Source organism: Syngnathus typhle, linkage group LG17 (assembly GCF_033458585.1).
Source record: "Syngnathus typhle isolate RoL2023-S1 ecotype Sweden linkage group LG17, RoL_Styp_1.0, whole genome shotgun sequence".
Classification (NCBI taxonomy): Eukaryota; Metazoa; Chordata; class Actinopteri; order Syngnathiformes; family Syngnathidae; genus Syngnathus; species Syngnathus typhle.
This window is the reverse complement of record NC_083754.1, coordinates 8159897-8177697: the sequence shown is the minus strand read 5'-3', so window position 1 is coordinate 8177697 and position 17801 is coordinate 8159897. Positions and strand designations below refer to the sequence as shown.

At 48.3% G+C, this 17801-nt stretch overlaps 1 protein-coding gene across 2 annotated transcripts in view; it reads right to left on the bottom strand.

Annotated features, from left to right (window-relative positions):
- LOC133170852 (RNA binding protein fox-1 homolog 3-like) overlaps window positions 1-17801 on the bottom strand; it is a 118464-nt gene that overhangs the window by 57124 nt on the left and 43539 nt on the right. For both annotated transcript variants that reach the window (XM_061304028.1, XM_061304029.1), the window contains exon 3: window positions 12872-12981. In XM_061304028.1, coding sequence (XP_061160012.1) covers window positions 12872-12981 — 110 coding nt within the window. The remainder of the gene's footprint in view (window positions 1-12871; window positions 12982-17801) is intronic.

Below are 17801 nucleotides of genomic sequence, written 5' to 3'. Positions count from 1 at the left end.
AGCCGGCGGGGGCCGGCAGCGCTCCGATACACCGCTGCACATTTTCCACGGACATCTGCCCCCGGAACGACGACAACGGCGGCTTTGAGCGATTCCGCCCCAAAGGTGGCGGAAGAAATGTGAGAGCAATATCACAGTCGGAGTCATGAATGGAAAATGATGCGCTCAATATTTTAGAGGACGTCTGCTTTTAACGCCGGCATGTGCTTAAGGGAGGCGACGGAGGGGCTTGGCTGAGTTCCGCAACAATATGTAACTGCGTGTTGTGTAAAGGCGAGACTTGCGCAATGTTGTATAATTGTAAATTACTCTAAGTAAAATCTTTTATGTAACAGAGTCGGTAATTAAGTTCCGGGTAGACACACAGAGGCGTCGCGGAGGAAAACAAGCATGGCCGATCACGTAGGCTGTCATCCGTCACGCAAACGTCGCCGTGTTACTTCCCGTGACGTTCCGCTGCCGTCGCCATCGCCTTAATGCATCTGCTCGCCGTGGCCCGTAAAAGGCGTGAAGGCTCATCTGTTGACTTCCTCATTAAAGCCGAAACCCCGGCGAGAGCAGTCACCTTTCACGGAGAGAGGTGAGGGGGATTGAGGCTGGACGGGGAGGGGGGGAGGTGGAGGGGGGTGGTTTATTCACCCGAAGCCAGCACCTTCGTCTACTTGACACCGGCCCATTACCGCCTCCTTAATTTGTTGCGGCAGCGTGACAAGTCGCAGTCAAAGAAGCGCTTACAAGAAGGAGTGAACAAAAGCTGCATTGCATTATGGGGGAGGGAGGGGGAAGTGGGCCGCCGAGCCGTATTGGATCATCAGCACAGATCATCCGAAGGCGCACCGTCGCACTTGTTTTTCTCTCCACGTGATTGACAGCTAGTGGAGGAGGCGGGCTAGCCAACGGCGGGGTGGGGGGGGGATGTCGTCCACCCGTCTATGTCGTCCACCCATCCGTCCCGCCATGAGCGACCACGGGGCATTTCTTACAAATTTGACACCCCACGTCCACGAGGAGCAGCTCATGATTTGACGTGATTGCGTCGGACAAAAAAGATTCGAGTCACTCTGACCTCACGTCATTCTCGAGCCAATATCACCGGAACGCCGGGACCTGCGGGAATTTGCTCATTTCCATCACGCTCGGCTCGACAATTGCGTGCGTTGTGTTTTGTTTTGTTACTTGATGATCTTCAGCTCCCTCCAAAACCCAACACGAGAGTTATTTAACGTTAATAAGTCAGCGATGATGTCATCACAGTCTCAGAGTTGATTAGCTCACCACGGAAGAAAATGTAATTTATTCCCCATTTAGTTTTTGTGCCTGCTTTAATATGCACAAAGGGGGCAGAGGTTTGTTCTTCTTCTTCTTCTTCTTAGTTTGATCAAAGTGTCGCCGGCGGAGAGAGTAAATGGCGGCAGGCGCGTTGAGCGACGCAGTCAAAATGGCTGATAAAGAGCGTAGCCGACGTGCCAGCTGACTTGACGACCGACCTGACACTAAATCCGCTTGAGTCAACCCGCAGCGACTGCTGGAAAAGAAAAAGAAAAGCTTTTGTGCTGGAATTCCTTTGTTGGTTTCGTTTTGATGTCACGTTCCAGAATTGTTGCTTTTGTGGGTCCATGCAAACAACGGATTTGCGCAGCTTAACCAAATGCAGCGAATGTTTGAAGACCCGATGGAATCGGGATTCAGATCGGAATCGAACACGAATCAAAAATGAAATAGATCTATCGATTGGATATACCATGTCATCAAAAATATGGCAAATCAAAGTTGCAGGATTTATAGCACATGCTACAAGTGTCAATTCCTATGACGACACTTTGTCGGGGGGGTGTCCGTTATTGTCACATTTTTGCTCTCTGCGACATTTTGATTACGATTTAAAAGGCCTCTCCGACAGCCTCATGAACATGCATGAGCGCCGTTCGATCGATACGGACGCTTTAATCCATCCGCGGCTCCCACACTTCGGCCTCCGTCATCGGGGTCGGGCGCGATAGCTCGGCCGCCGGGGTCATCGACCCACCCGCCCGAGGGTGTCGACTGCGGGAGACGCCGACGCTTTCCGGCTCTGATGGATCGCCGTCAGCGCCTTGACCACAATGACGGGAAAAAAACTAGCGAAATAGCATGGGGTTAACTGAAATCAGTTTTTTTTTTTTTTTTTTTTTTTTTTTAGCAGAGATCCATCAAGTTTGCCTCCATGTTGCCGGCAAGCTGCTGACGGTGAACTGGAAATGTGCAAAAACAAGAAGAAGGCGGGAGAATGCCTAATGGCGGCGGCAGTGGGAGAATTCCCAAGCAGCATGTGAATTATTTAGCGCGTGCGGTGAGAGTGCACAGCACCAAGCCGCTCACCGAGCGCCGAGACCGGATGAGGAGGGGATCGCTCGCGCAACAAACATTCAAAGTGTGTCAAAGGGCGGGCCCGGCCGGCCGGCGCTACGCCCCTGGCACGAACTTTGCCTCCGGGCGAGAATTCAAATTCCTGATGTCAATCTTTAAGTGAGTGACCAATTGTATGTCGGAACCACAAATTACTACTACAGTTCTACAATTTGTGTAACTTCAAGCTAACGCTAACAAAAAGAAATTCAAGAAAGAAAGTTGTCGACAAACGCACGTTTAAGCTTTGGTACACTTATTGATATGCGAGTCGCCGCGTGAAGAACAAAGCGCCATCACGCCAGCATGGCCATTGCGAGGAAGAAAACAGCATTTAAGTCTTCCTGTACACAAGCTTGATCTCGTTAATCTCCAAATGGCTTCCAGTTATTAAAGCGCTTATTCAGCGGATTAAAGGATCCATGAGTACACAATCCCCCTTTTCCTTCCTCTGCCGGACACGCTGAAGGTGGCCAAAATATTAATTAAGCACGCGCGGCGCGTATAGATAGACGCGCCTATACGTGGCCCCGCCCTCAATCTTCCGACGTTGGCCTCGGCGAAATCCGCGTCGCTAGCAGCGGCTCATTCCGCACTATGCGTGTAAACAAATTCGGGAAAACAGGACATTTCCATCCTTGCTGGGGAATAACGACGCACTTCTCGCTTCATCACGTGTCTTTTTTTATCGTCCGATGGCGTCCTTTCATTTCCATACAACATTAAACCCGCCTGCCGCCGCTAATAACACCGGAGGCCGCGCAAACTGCTGATGGCGGGAATTTGTTGCCGCGCCCCCGCGCTCAATGAAAAGTTAAACGACAAAGCCATGTATTCTCCATTTTAATAACATCCGGCCGGATTTTAAGCGTTTAAAAAAACAAAGGAAGGAGCCATTAGGAAAATGAAAGGCCCTTGATGGCAAACAGGAGATTGACTTTGAAATCTCACCAGAAAACGCAGGCACAAACATGTCTAATCCGTACAGCAATTATAGAAAAAAATATATAAAATAAATTATTTTTGTCTCAGACGTCCAAGTGTCGCAGGATTACAATTTAATTCCCGATGGCTTCTCGCTTTAATTCACTACCTGCGCTGCATCGCTTGCATTCTAATCTCATTACGGCGGGATGCTGGATGGCGTCCTCTAATTGAGCAATACCTCGCATTCATTATTGTGCCCATTATTAAATTAATGCACTTAATGGACTTCTTTGGCAAATTGCAAAAGACCCCCGGCAACCACCTTTTTACAGATGAAGGAGGGAAAAAAAATGAAGAAGGGTACGTGCGGCCAATTAAGACGACCGCTGAGATGCTTCATTACCTTCTCGTGGTTTTCCTCGGAAAATCTCGGGCAGGGCTGCGTGTCAACACTCACTCACAAAAAGTGAGTAAAGTTAAGACATAGTACATGTCCTGTCATTTTGAATTTAAAATTTTTAAAAATTAAAAATTTAAAACTTAAATGTTTTTTTTTTTTTTTTTTTTTTTTTTGATGGGCGGCTCGATGGAGCACTGGGTAGCACGTCCGCCTCACAGTTAGGAGGGTGCGGGTTCGATTCCACCTCCGGCCCCGGGCCCGCGTGGGTTTTCTCCGGGCACTCCGGTTTCCTCCCACATCCCAAAAACATGCTTGGTAGGCCGATTGAAGACTCCAAATTGTCCCTAGCTGTGAGTGTGAGTGCAAATGTTTTGTTTCTGTGTGCCCTGCGATTGGCTGTCAACCGGTTCAGGGTGTCCCCCGCCTACTGCCCGATGACGGCTGGGATAGGCTCCAGCACTCCCATGACCACCACGACTAAGTGGTTCAGAAAATGGATGGATGGATGTTTTTTTAATTTAAAACCATTTTCAATAAAACATTTTTTTATTTTTATTTATCTATCTATTTATCTATTCATCCATCCATCTATCCACCCATCTATCCACCCATCTATCCACCCATCTATCCACCCATCTATCCACCCATCCATCCATCCATCCATCCATCCATCCATCCATCCATCCATCCATCCATCCATCCATCCATCCATCCATCCATCCATCCATCCATCCATCCAGGTAAGGCAGTTGCAAATTGCATTGGCAATTATGTCACATACTTCCTTGTAGGTAGACTAAAAAGTCATGAGTAAGTTTTCCATTTGCCAGCGAAGAAAGCGACGCGCGATGACGGCCAGCTCGCGGCGGCGGAGGCAGCGGCCTTCCTCCGACAAGCAGCTAAAGATTCGCATTTGAATGTTGAAGTGAGCCCAGGCTGAATAATATATGACATAGATTTGGTGAAAGCAGATCTTGGCCGGCAGATGAAAGAAAGCGCGGCATCTGCATAAGTGAGCGAGCGGGCGGGCGGTTGGCCAATCGATACGTCTCCCGGCTCAAATGGCCGCTCCTGATAAGGCTATTGAGTTTTCTTTTAATTAAAAAGCACGCCAGAGCGCGCGCTGTCAAATAGTGTGAGCTCACCGACGACCCAGACGAGGAAGACGAGGCCCCGACGACAAGTTCTTTTTTTCTTCCTTTTTTTTTTTTGCATGGCGGTGGCAGAAAACGCTCGGCATCAATCAGTGGTGCGGCGACATTTATTTTCTTGTTGGGAGGCGTTTTTCTTTTTTTCTTGAGCGTATAAAACCTGTAATTACGCGTCGTTAATCAGCTATAAAACTATCAGAAGCGCCCGAGCAAGCGCATGAATATTTGATGGTCATCAATAAACAATGAGTTTGTTTTGCAAACTAACTTTCATCCTGACGTTTAGCCACTGCGCATCCGGCCGCCCTGCCTGGGAAACGGCGGCTAAAAGAAAAAAAAAACAACGCAAGCGAAGTCAGTCCCTTGGGAAAGAAAGCTAAGCTGAGCTGAGCTTCCTTACGTGGTTTTGCTGACCACCCCACATTCTGACCCTCCAGAAACCCCTCTCGGCAATCCGGCGCCAAACCCAAATTTGAAACCTCTGGCCTGCGAGCACAACTTGAAAGCCAATTTCGAAACCTTAAGCCGAGCTTGACCCTTGTTTGAAAGCTTAAGCCAGATCTTAGAACCTCATTTAAAACTGAAAACATAAAATTAAGATTTTTAAAAGCCAGGTTTTGGTTTCAAATTGGTCTTTCAAGCCTTGCTTATGGAGTAGGGGTGTAAATCGCGGGTTTTATCACGATACGATATCATATCGATACAAAGAACCACGATACGATATTTGCCGATATCTTAAAGCCTGCTGTGATTCATTCACGATACGTCACGATATAGTGCTCTACGATCGATATAGAACAATATCCTGATTTATAACAATTCATACGCAAAATCAACAAGGTACTGCAAACTCTTTATTTAGGAAATTACAAAGTGCTTCCAAACGAATGACTTGAAGCCCAAAGGGGAGCGAATTTCCCCGTCTTCTTGGACACTAGCCATAGCACCAGCCCAGGAGCCGCGTAGTTGTCGGCTCCCCTTTCACGTGCCTGCTCTGCTCACAACACAACTGCTCCCGGAAAGAGGAACCAAGCAACAATGAACTGGATTTCAAAATAAAGTCGCGTCTAATGTCCGAGGTCAAAAACGGGCGATATAGATCGATGTTTACGTTGCCAACAAATCGTAGAGCATTATATCGATTCATCGATGTGTATCGATGAATCGTTACACCCCTATTATGGAGGATTTTTTAGTTTTTGGAGCTGTAATGAATCAGAACCCCCCTTCTGCACTACATGTGCCCCGGCCCCTCCCTCCCTGGGGTCAATCCAAGGCGGACGAGTATCGGTGGCGTGCGAGCATTTGTTATTGGGGGCGCGGTGTTTGCTCTCATGAATGTTTCATGCTCAACCTGCCGCATGTTTGCCGGCGACCGACCGCTCGCTCGGTCGGTCGGAGGGTCCGCCCGCTGGAAGGGCGACTAGAAAGAGAAATATTCATCACAAGACCACTGAGGTCTGCTGTTAAATAATTCCCAGTGAAAAGGACGGCCAATGTCACACGCTTGTCATTTCAGAGAACAAGTCCAGAAATACCAAAAAGCTTTTGCCTTTTCAACAAATACACACTTTGTGTTTTTTTGCCATTTGAAAAAAACAAATTTCGTTCATTCATCATTCTTTATAATTACAGTGTGTAAAAAAGGATGACTATCCATCCGTCAATACATCACAAAATGGCCGTCAGACTGTCAGAGTCAGCTTTATTGTCAATTCCTTCATGCCAAGACACACAAAAAAATTGAAATTACGTTTCCCCTATCCCACGGTGACGAGACACAGTACACGATAAACATACAAGTAAACAACGCAAAATAAAAACAAGAAGGCACAATCCGTGCATAGATGAAATATATGGACCATCTGTCAGTCTGTCTATTTTTATGTCCATCCGTGAATGAATTGCATGGAGAGACAGTCCGTCACCTGTCCATCCATCTATCCGTCCGTTTGTCGTTCCATGGGTGACTCACATGAACCGTCCGTCCATCCATCCCTTCATGGAGGAATCAGATGGACTGTCCACCAGTCCATCCATCCACGGATGAATCACATGGATCGACCAACCGGCCCGGCCGTCCATCCATCCCATCCATGGAGGGGTCACATTGGTTGACCATCAGTCCCTGTCCGTCCATCCATCCAATCAGTCATTGAATCAAACGGTCCATCTGCGATTCAAGCTAACGTCGACTGTAGATTCACTTTGAAGTCATACAGGAAATAGCACTCGGGAATGTTCCATGCAGATGTTGCAGAGCTTCACAAAGGAAGCAGAGAAGAAGCAACACAACCGCAGAGCGCAAAGCTCTGCTCTCCCGTTGGCTCCATCTGATGCCCGCCCCCGTTTGGGTCATCTGATCTGAGGCGAAGCTATCAAACGCCAGCGTCCCGTTCGGTCTATCTGATCTTGGCAGTGCCGCGCGGGAGCGCTCCGCTCGCGTTGTGTCAGGACGGCGAGTGTGCGAGATGAGTGAGAGCTGAGGCCAGGCGCGCCTCGTCTTGCGTCAGCTCAGCGAGACGAAGACGGCCCAGACATTTTCAGGCCAGCGCCGCTAAATTACAAACAAAACGTGTTTTCCTGCATCGCAACACACGCACACAAAAAACGAGCCCCGGCTTGTTTTTAGCTCTCAGATGGGCTATTTTTAGACGCCACACATCAGGAATTCTGGGACAAAAAAAAAAGATCGTGGTGCTCCACTTGATGAGGGAGAAATCCGTCACAACGCTGACGAGACAAAACAAGCGCAACCAACTTCAATCGCATCAAAAAATGGCCTGATTTGCAAGGAAGCGCTAACTAACGCTAGCACGCTAACAGTTCAAGTTTGTACACTTGGATTCAAAGGGTAATTTTCGAGCTTTAATATTTTACAAATGTGTTTTTTGTTTGCGTGAACTTTATACAACTGTGTCAATGAAACTAATTGAAAATGTCGCCAAAAATAAAAAAAGATGAAAAAAATTGCGAGTTGACTCAAATCGAGTCTAAAGCAAAGCGGCTTGCAAGGGGTGCTTAGCGATGGTTGCCGTGGCAACAAGGGCCCACAGTGAGCCCAAGGGAAGTCGGGGAGCCGGCGTTAATGGGCCGTCCTTTCCATTTTCTTACCAAACGCCACAAAAGCTCAAAACTGGCTTGACACCCTAATTTCGAACCCTCAACTTAGTTTGGAATCCTAACTTGAAACCCACATTTCGAAACCCTACCCCTCGCTTGAATATGTAAATTGACTCACAACGCTTTTAAAATTGACCATAATCCGCTGATTAAAATTGAAACCCTAAGATGTTGTTTTATATTGTGATCCAAAACCCTAATTTAAAAGCCTAACCCTGCCTTGAAACTCACATCCTAGTTTTGAAAGCTTATCCAGAATTGAAACACTGATTTAAAAAAACATAAAGAGAACCAAATAAAGCCGCTAGCTTGATGGCGCGTCAGCCCGAAGTGATGTCCGTTAACGAGCGCTGCCGCCACCACCCTGGAAGCAGCCACCACCCTGGAAGCCGCCACCCTCCTGCTGCCCGTGTACATTCTTCCAGCAACGCAACATTAACACAAGTCCAAAGCGCTCCACGCTGGCCGCCCCGGCCATAAAAAGAGGCGCTCGTCGCCACGCCACGCCGCGTGCATCCCTGCTCTCCATTACCCACACCACCGTCGCAGCGTCTGCACCCGGCGCTTTTCAATTATTCATGACGGCGAGGACAGAAGCGGCCACTCCACTCGGAGCCTCTTATTCTTCTTGCGTGGCAGCCATGATATACAAGGACACGCCAACTGCACTTCCGACAATTACCACAAGGCCGGCGGGGCCCCGGGGGGAGGGCGGCGGCCCGGGTGAGTAACCTGGACGACTTTGAACGCGCATCCGTCTCCATCAGCCGGCGACCGGGGCTTGTAAGCTAAAGCTAATGGCCCTGCCGAAGAACATCTGTCCGCTGAATAAATATTCTAATGAGGTACAGGTGATGCTCGCCACCTGCAGGAGGCGCTCAAAAACTCCATTTAGCTTGCGAACTGAACTTCCTGTCGTTTTGTATCTGGTTTGTTTGTAAGCACATCGGTCTCTTAGCTTAGTCCAAGAATCAACAAACTGCCTCTTTGTTTGTTTTTTAGCCTAGTGGCGCTAACTAGCTTCTTAACTTAGCCCAAATTGTTCTTCAGGAATGAACAAGAGTGCTGGGCCTTGGTGGAGGCCTCAAAGCACAGCCATCGGCTCAATTCTTGAGGGACCCAAAACCAAAGCTGCATCCTGAATCCCGCCTGTAGAAACCCTGGCACTGCAAAACTGTCGAAAGTAGCCTGGAAATGTTGTACAGCATGAGAATTTTTGTGTTTCGATTCAAAGAGTTGAGCCGAGAAAGGGACCAAAAGGTTCAGCCAATTTTTCAGGCACACCAAATACCAGAGCAGAGATTCAAAATTCCGTCTCGAGAAACCTTTACACTACGGTAACTTGAGAGATCGGATGACCAGGCAACCAAATCGGTAAACTTCTTCTAAACAAATGATTTGACTTAAGTCCCCCCCCCACCCCCACCAAAACGGTGCACCCACACCTCTACGTCAACAACTGCCGCAGTCGGAAAACGTTTCGGCTCAGCGGCGGCACCAACATGACGACGATTCAGAAACAATTAAAAGCAAATTAGAGACGAGAAACCAGCGAAGGAAAATGACCAAGGGAATTCGCTTTCCTCCTCATCAGCATCTTCATCCTACGCCAAAATAGGCGACACGGCATGCCGGGGAAGTTTCCGCTGTGGTCACGAGGCCTCATCACTCACCCAAAAGTACATCATCATGGCGAGTGGGACGGTAGACGCGGGCAAGCGTGGGCCAAGTGGAGGGACCGGTCGGTGCGGCCGGCGCGGCGCCTGGTTTTCGACTGGCGCTGATCCGCTGAGGCAGCCCTCCCTCTCCCCGGCTCAGGGGGGGCTCGACTCGAGCTGCCCCCCACCTCCTCGCCCCCACCCACCAACACCACCACCTCACTCTTCTTCTAATGTCTCTCTCACCGCTTCTTCTCCACTTTTTAAGCTCCCCTCCTTCCTCTGAGGAGAAGACGTTAGAACCCCTTTCTTCTTTTGACACCCCCCCACCAGCCCCGCTCGGCTACCACCCCCTCCTGGGCTGTCTCTTATTGAGGCTCAATTGGAGTACACGCCTGACAGCCGCCTGCGAGCGTTCCTCTGCCACTGCCGCCGCCGGGAAATTTAACGTCCCGGGAAGGATTGAGAGTGGTGGGGTTAGCGGCCGGGTGGGGGTGGGGGGGCTCTAAGCGGGGTGAGCTATGTGTTGATGTTGGAGGATTAAGTTGAAGGAAGAAGAGAGCGATGAAGAAAGAACGCCTCGGGGTCCCGCCAGGTTGCCGCAATCAGAACCCGATAAAGTGTTTGGGTATGCCGCGATACCACAGCAGCGCGCTTTGCCGTCTTTTCCATCTGCTAAGGAACCAAGGGGGAGGAGGGGAGGAGGGGGGGGGGGGCTCCTCCTCCTCTTCTTCTTCTTCTTGGCTGTAACAATACGCCTGCCTCAGCGATTCTCCAAACGTATCATCAATACACCACTGCGAGGGGGGGGCGGGGGCGGCGGCGCATTAACCCCGCGGCGAGCTCCAGAGGTTTCTGCGGTGCCCCCCTCCCCTTCCCACGTTCTTCCCCTTTCCTCCAATCAGAGGCCTCCTGCGGGATGAGCTCATTTTATTCCGGGAGGAGACCCCGACAACATTTAGCTGCCTTGGGAGCGAATGAGATGCCAGCGTCACGCTAATTCCCACGTCAGACGCAAAGTGTCGTGAAAAGGCAAGGGGGTTGTGTCATGGGGGACGTTTAAACCCAGGGGTGGGCAAACTATGACGGGCGGGCCGTATACGGGCAGCTGTCCTCGTCCAGAAGCCCGCACTACTTCAATTTCCTGTAGAATATGCTCATTAAAATGTATTTTTTATTCATTGATCTCATTCAAAAATATTGAATGTAATGTAACCAAATAATTTGACACCCATTCAAACAAGTTTAAATCTAAAACTGTTACTTAGCCGGATGACAAAAAAACTGGCACGCAAACGCACGCATTGTCTGCGGGTCCGGCCCGGATTTACATGAGCAATCAGCCGGTGGGAAGCGGTGGCGCTCTGCCATCAATCTCTGATGGGGAATAAAAATGAAATGCACTTCTCGGGCACGCCAGATTAAGGTTGGCGCTTTTATCAAACACTGAAGTCTATTTCAAGTCGCGCTCATAAATAAGTGAGGCCGCCGAGGAGCGGGTGTTGGAAGAGAGGCTTGAAAAAACAACAACGAGGTCTCGACATGGAGAGCGCTCTCTGCCACGGTGGGATTAGGGGAAAAAAATCATGGGAGCACGGCAGAATAATCCCGTAGTCTCGGGGAATCTCGCTCAAATAGCATTGTCGGACCATTTGGATTCGTGAGTGTGGTCTCGACTTCCCCTGGAGAGCAGCGCATCCATTATGAAGATAAAGCTTTCACACAGGAAGTGAGCTCTTCCTGCCTAAAATGTCTGGTCCCGTGAGGGGTGACCACGCCGGATTTTTTTTTTTTTCCACGACATTTCACCACAATCTCACCACTACTTGGAATTCCGTCTGATGTTTGGGAACTGGCTTTTGGTTCTCGAGGTATTGATAGCAATTCAGCTAGCTACACTAACCACTGACTGTAAACTGGAGGGACTGTAACATAAAACAAACAGACCAATAAAGGGTGTAGCATGTACGCTACATGACAAAACGAAAACAACATGCTGCATTTTACACGCTGGCCCCCGCAAGACATGATTAAGCGTCATTTGTAAGCGTATCGCTATAGGCAGCAAATTGGCCATCTGCCGATTTTGGGGAAGGGGCGGCGTATAAACGTAGCGTATGGCCGTGCCGCCAAATGCCGACCCGTGCGCGCGCCACGCTTGATCACGCAGGGTTCACATCTGGGTGATCTGAGAGTGTCGACATGTGGGGCGCCGCCCCCCTTGGGGACTCTCGGCGGGGTTGCGGCGTAATTAGCTGGCTGGACGACGGCTACCGGGCCTGACATGAGGACGCGGCAGGGCGGAATCCCTCCAAGGTTTGGATGGGCAACTTCACGAAACGTCGGCGCTAATCAGAGCAACATCAGAAGCTTTTAGGGTGGCAACTGAACTTTCGAGTTTGACTTCAAGTTGGAACACGTTTGGGATTCGGTTATCGAGTCCACTGCCGTTGCCTCTTGACTTCATTTCAGATAGCAACGTTCGTTTCTTTGAGGTACACAATCTGAAATGACTATCAACAGCCCACAAGTGTTGAACAAAGTTTTGGCGGTGCAGACCCAGACTTCATTCCAGCCAGTAACATTCTTTTTTTTTTTCTTGGTTTTGTGTATTTTTTCTGAGAAGCATGGCAAAAGCATCAACAATTATCCGCTTTCACCCTTTCTGAGACGTTTCCTGAAAGGATCACTGAAACAATCATTAAAAAAAGGCCAACATTTTTTTTTTTTTTTTCAACCAGCATCAAACAATTGCTCTGTGATGCACTTCCACAGACAAGACGACGAGGCTTCACACTAGACATTTATGCCATCGCGGGAATGATCTCGTTTCACGTAACCCATTTAGGTGCGACCCCGGCGCACCAATCAGCACTAATTCCCGCCTCGTAAATGTTCAAATCGATCGTAAATATTGATGCAAACTAGGTGGTGGTGGGAGAGGGGGGCAATTAACAGCCTTGGAAGCCGTCCTGATCCGGAACTCTCTCTGCCACCAAAGCTTTATTTCTTCCACTGCTCCCGTTTTTAATTAGAACCTTGTCTTTTTTTCTTTTTGTGGGCGCTAAGCAACATTTAAATGTCAGCAATTATTAAGTCCCGGCCAGCGTGACGGAGTAGCATGAGATCCCGAAAGCTCAGATTTGCCTTGGCCTAAACACAGCAGTTTGACTTCCAAGCCTACATAGGGCGCCGGTGCAGTCAGAGAAACAAGGAAGAAGACTCACCAGTCTCGTGAAGAGCGGTACTCCCAGATGCCACAAGTGCTCGTTGAGCAGTCCGCTGTACACCACGTTCCCGAAGACGCCGATGCTTCCCGACTTGCACAATGCGTTACCTGCACACAAACGAAAAACAAAATGGCGTCACACGTCTGCCTTAGCGGCGGTGAAACTCCAGCTATCCGCTGTGTGCAATATTTGTAGCTCGCTTTGTTGTCGGGACGAGGCCAGTATGCCCGTCATTTACTTCGTGTGACTTCTTTTTATATTCGCCGGCTTGATGCCAATTCCCACAATCGGATAATTTGATATCACAACAGTGGAAATTGCTTTCAACGCCACAGAAGTCAGTGTTGGGGGGTAAACTTGACTCTGCCGTCATGGCTTTTCTGCTAAACACACACACACACATACACGCACACACACACACACACACACACGCAGACAGAGCGAGGCCGTGGTGTGATATAGCGAGCGGTGCAGCAGGAGAGACAAGGCGTTGTAATTTGTGCACAAAAGCACTGGATGGGGGAGGGAGGGGGAGGAGCCAACCAGTAGCACATGCATTATTTACCAAGAAAAGAAAAAAGAAGACAGAAAAAAATAGAAAGGCACCATTAAAATGTCAGCACTGCTCGGGGCAGACCAGCCGAGGGGGCGGGTCGGCTGGCCGGGGTGGAGCGCCGTCCCCGCCTCTGCCGCCGCCGGCCGCCGTTATTAATGGGCCGCCAGAGCGCGCGTCAAAGCGGGAGCCGGCGCCCCCTACTGGGACAAATCAAGGTGAGGTTTTAAAAGCAGTGCGTCAAGACGTGGATGGGGCTCGGGTATGAAAGTAGGGCGTCAAGGATTAGTTGTGGCAAGTCCGAAAGGTTTTGATGCAATTTCTGGCTAAAGCAGGAGGCGCAATGCTGCAAAGCAATAAGGAAAACAACACTTTTAATAATTCAGTTGCTGCGAGAGTGCAGCGTGTGTGTGTGTGTGTGTGTGCGTGTGTGTGTCTTAAAGTAGCAGCGAACACCTCATTTAGCTGCTGCTGCTCCGCATTATTAAAGTTGTATTGAACCCCCTCCTGGGTCTTTCCCAACTTATTTTTTTCCACCCTTTCTTATGTTTGGCTTTCCAACACATCTCAAGATGGAGCGGGTTCAGACTTCGAAACGAGGGTTACTTTTTTGAATGAGCCTGAATTTGGGTGGGGGGGTCGGCAATCTCTCTGAGGTGAGAGTGTTAGTACACAACGGATTGTTTTACATTCTCGGCGGTCTTTGTGTTCTAATAACGCAGCGGCGCCTTAATGGATCGCTCGCCAGACGTAAGGTGAAGACCAAATATTTGTCTGCACTAACAATATGAAAGGATAAAAATAAAGGACGGGGAGAGATAATGACACTCGTGCGCGAATGTGCAATCATTTTTTAACTTTTAGACTTTTTTTAATAATAAAAGCTCATAAAAGAAAGACAAGCAGGTTTGGGGCCTGCGAGGTAAGGCGTCAAGGTGATGGATAATTACTTCAAAATGCTGGTGATTTTTTTTGGGGGGGTGGGGGCTGCAATGTATTAATGGCATTTCAATTCTTTTCAATGGGCAACGTTGATTTGCTATGCAAGGAAATTGCATTGGAACAAGTTGAACGCAAAAGTCAAGGTACCGCTTTGTGCCACTTTTCTGTTTGTGTCAAGAAATGTTTCCAATAAAGGTTGTGAAACACGTCCAGGCTCGACTCGGCTCGTCCGCGCCATGTTTGCTAATGAGTCGTCCAAGTGGGCGTGGCCGGCCTGCCCAGATTGCATCTGAGAGGAAGTTGAAGCGGCCCAGTCGACTTGACATCCTATTAAAGTGTGTGCGTGTGTGTGTGTAGGCATCTGTCGCCCAGCGTGTTTGTTGTGCATCAGTCAGCGGGCGAGCGATCGATATCCAACACAAAAGCTCATTGATGACGGACAGCTCTTGACAAACATACAGCATTTTTTTCTGTCGAGCTTAGCAATAATCTCCAAGGTCAGCGCCGGTCGCAACACCGCCTCCTCATTCCTCAACAGTCTGCTGGCTTTTTTTTTTTACCCCGTGCACAAAAGGCTCCATGCATTTTAAAGCTGCGCGGGGATTGTTAGCAGCGCAAGTACGTAAGGAGAAAAGAGTAAAATGTTGACAAGAGGCCGCAGACGGGTTTGACGGGATGTTGATTGGCAGATGGAACTCTCCTGTCGCCCCCCAACACACACACACACCTGTCCTGGCTGTCGTGCTGCTAATAAACTTGGTCTGCAGCAATTTATCTTTTCAAAGCTGAATCACAATAATCGCATCATTCCTTACAAGTTGCTTGAATTGGACGAATAAACTACAAATAATTCACAAACTGGGGAAAAAAAAACACCATACACATGCTGAGTGTTTCAGTCTAATTATTTTGATGGCTCTTGGATTTTGACAATTAGGGAAATATTTTTTGCTTTGCACAAGAACAATTTATAGGATGAACAGAAATAATCCACAAAGTTAGAAATGTAATGTTTCCTCTAAACGGATATTTGAATAGAGAAAATACAATTGATAAAAATAATGAAACATAAACAAACATTCAATATTTGGTCACAAATAGGACTAGAAATAATTTACAGAGTCAAAAACAAAGTTAAAAAAAAGTCACTTTTGCATTTGTCAAGCTGCATGTCAATTATGCAATGATTTCTTGCATCGGTCAGTCATCATCATTCCCGCCTTTCGGAATAGAAATTAGCTCACTGACTGGAAATAATCCACAAAGTCAAAAGCCAATCCATGCGGCAAGTAAATTCTCATACAGTCGGAAGTCTCTAATTATTGCGATGACTCATCTTAACGATAACTGCCACAAATCCGTAATGCAAAGACTCCAAATAATCCACAAATCAATAAAGGTGCACTAATCCGATGTTGTAAAACAAATGCCTAATGGCCTTGTGTGAGGTGAAGACTATAGGCGTAACTCACTTACGTCTATAGTCTTCATCTCTGAGAACTGAGAGTTCCAGTGCCCCCCACTCCGCCCCTTACTGGGTCCCCAGCCGCCCTTCCCCACCCGGTAGGGGGCTGCGCTGCCAGCTGGCAGCGCGAGTGATGCTCCATTAGGGAAGTGCTGCCGGTGAGCGCCGGATCGCTCAGGTAATTAAAGGCAAAGCAAAGCAGGCAGACAAATCGGGCGGGACGGCGGACGGCGTTGGGGGTGTCGTCCGAGAGGGGCTGCGCCCAGATTTATGGGGCTGAGTAATGCGCGCGCCAAAGCCGTTTTGCCATCCAGAGGGCTCACTGGCTTCCAAATAGTCTCGGGAGGCCATGGCTTCCTCTCCACTCGGATGCATCCTATTACCTGCCCTCCCTCGCTTTCACTTCTTCTTCCTCCGTTTTGTTTTGTTTTTTTACTTCCCACCCTGCAGCAGCACAACATAAATCAAGCATATTAGCATATTAGCATATGGATGAAAAGCTGCACTCCTATTGGTCCTCCAGGCTCCATGAGAGATTCTTCGAGGAATACTCAAGCAGGAAAAAATACATCAGTCAACCATTTTCCAATGCTCTACTTGTTGAGGGCCACGGGGCTGAAGGGTAGGGGGGGGTAGCTAAAGTGGATCCCGGCTGACTTTTGGCAAGAGAGGCGGGTTTCAACTGAAGCCCCAACCCAATAAGAAGGTATCTCTTCATGAATTTTAATAAATACAAAAAAAATCCATTTTGTAACAATATTGAAGACAGTCCAACAAAAAACTCAATGTGTCTTTAAATGGTTGCCCCTTACGTAACAGTGGTAGCCGGCGACACGTTAGCATTGCTTCCATACTGTAACAGAGCTGTTACATTTCGCTGAAGGTGTCACAAAGTTGACCATCTTTTCTCCTTATAGCCAATTTTTTTTACTTAACTTGAAGAGAAAATATAATAAGGCGATGGCCAACTTTGATCATTTTTGCTTAATTATGACAGAAAAGCGTCTGATGCTTAACTTTTAAACGAAGCAAAATGTAAGAATGTGTGACAGCCCTCAGGCCGCCTCTTTAATTAAAACACTGATGGCCTCTCGTGTTAGTATTTAAATATTATGAGCTCTGTCGCCCTTCAAGAAGTGACGCAACACAGAAGATCCGACGCAGCAATTTTGGAATAAATAATCCCAGTCTTTCGCGAGCCGTGCTAACCTCGTTTGTTTTGCTAATGGCTGTTTTTTCCCCCTTCAGTCCCACTTAGTGGGGAACACCGGCTAATGAGCCGCCCACCCGGAGGGGCCGGAGAGGATGGATAGCGGGCTTGGCGGTCCGGAGGAACTCAACTACTCAAAAGCAGATGATATTCAACGTGAATTCATCTTGAAATATTGATCACACACATTTACATTAGCCATAGCACAGGTTAGCTGAGGCGGGCTAAGGTGATGCGTAGCGGCAAGTTAAAGCTAGCTTAGTATGCCAAATCAGAGTAAAAATACAAAAGCCAAGTTTGGAATGCTGCGCTTCGTTTACATTAGCGCAACATGCTATAGATTAATTTTTTATTTGCTAACCATCTGGAGTAGGCAGGAGCAGGTGTTCCGCCGCCGTCGGGGTAAAACATCACCGGCCGACAGTCAAGTGAATTTAACAGAATACAACATTTTTAAAAACGACTTTGATTTCAAGAGCCAGGGGAAAATTGTCCCGAGTTTTGAAAGTGGAAATAAGAAGGCCGGTGCAGTAGTGGTAAAATGTCAACACAGGGAAAGGTTAATAAAAAGTCATCAACTCCGCCGAGTATCCTCTTGGCAGGCTTCACCACCTTGATGCTCAACCAAAATGGAACGTCCACCAACAAACATTCTCCATGATTAATACACACCCTAAATTGTTTGTCCTCCGACCTCCGGACATCCAAATGCTCCGCCTCCAATCAGCCTATCAAACGACCCTACATCGCAAGTACA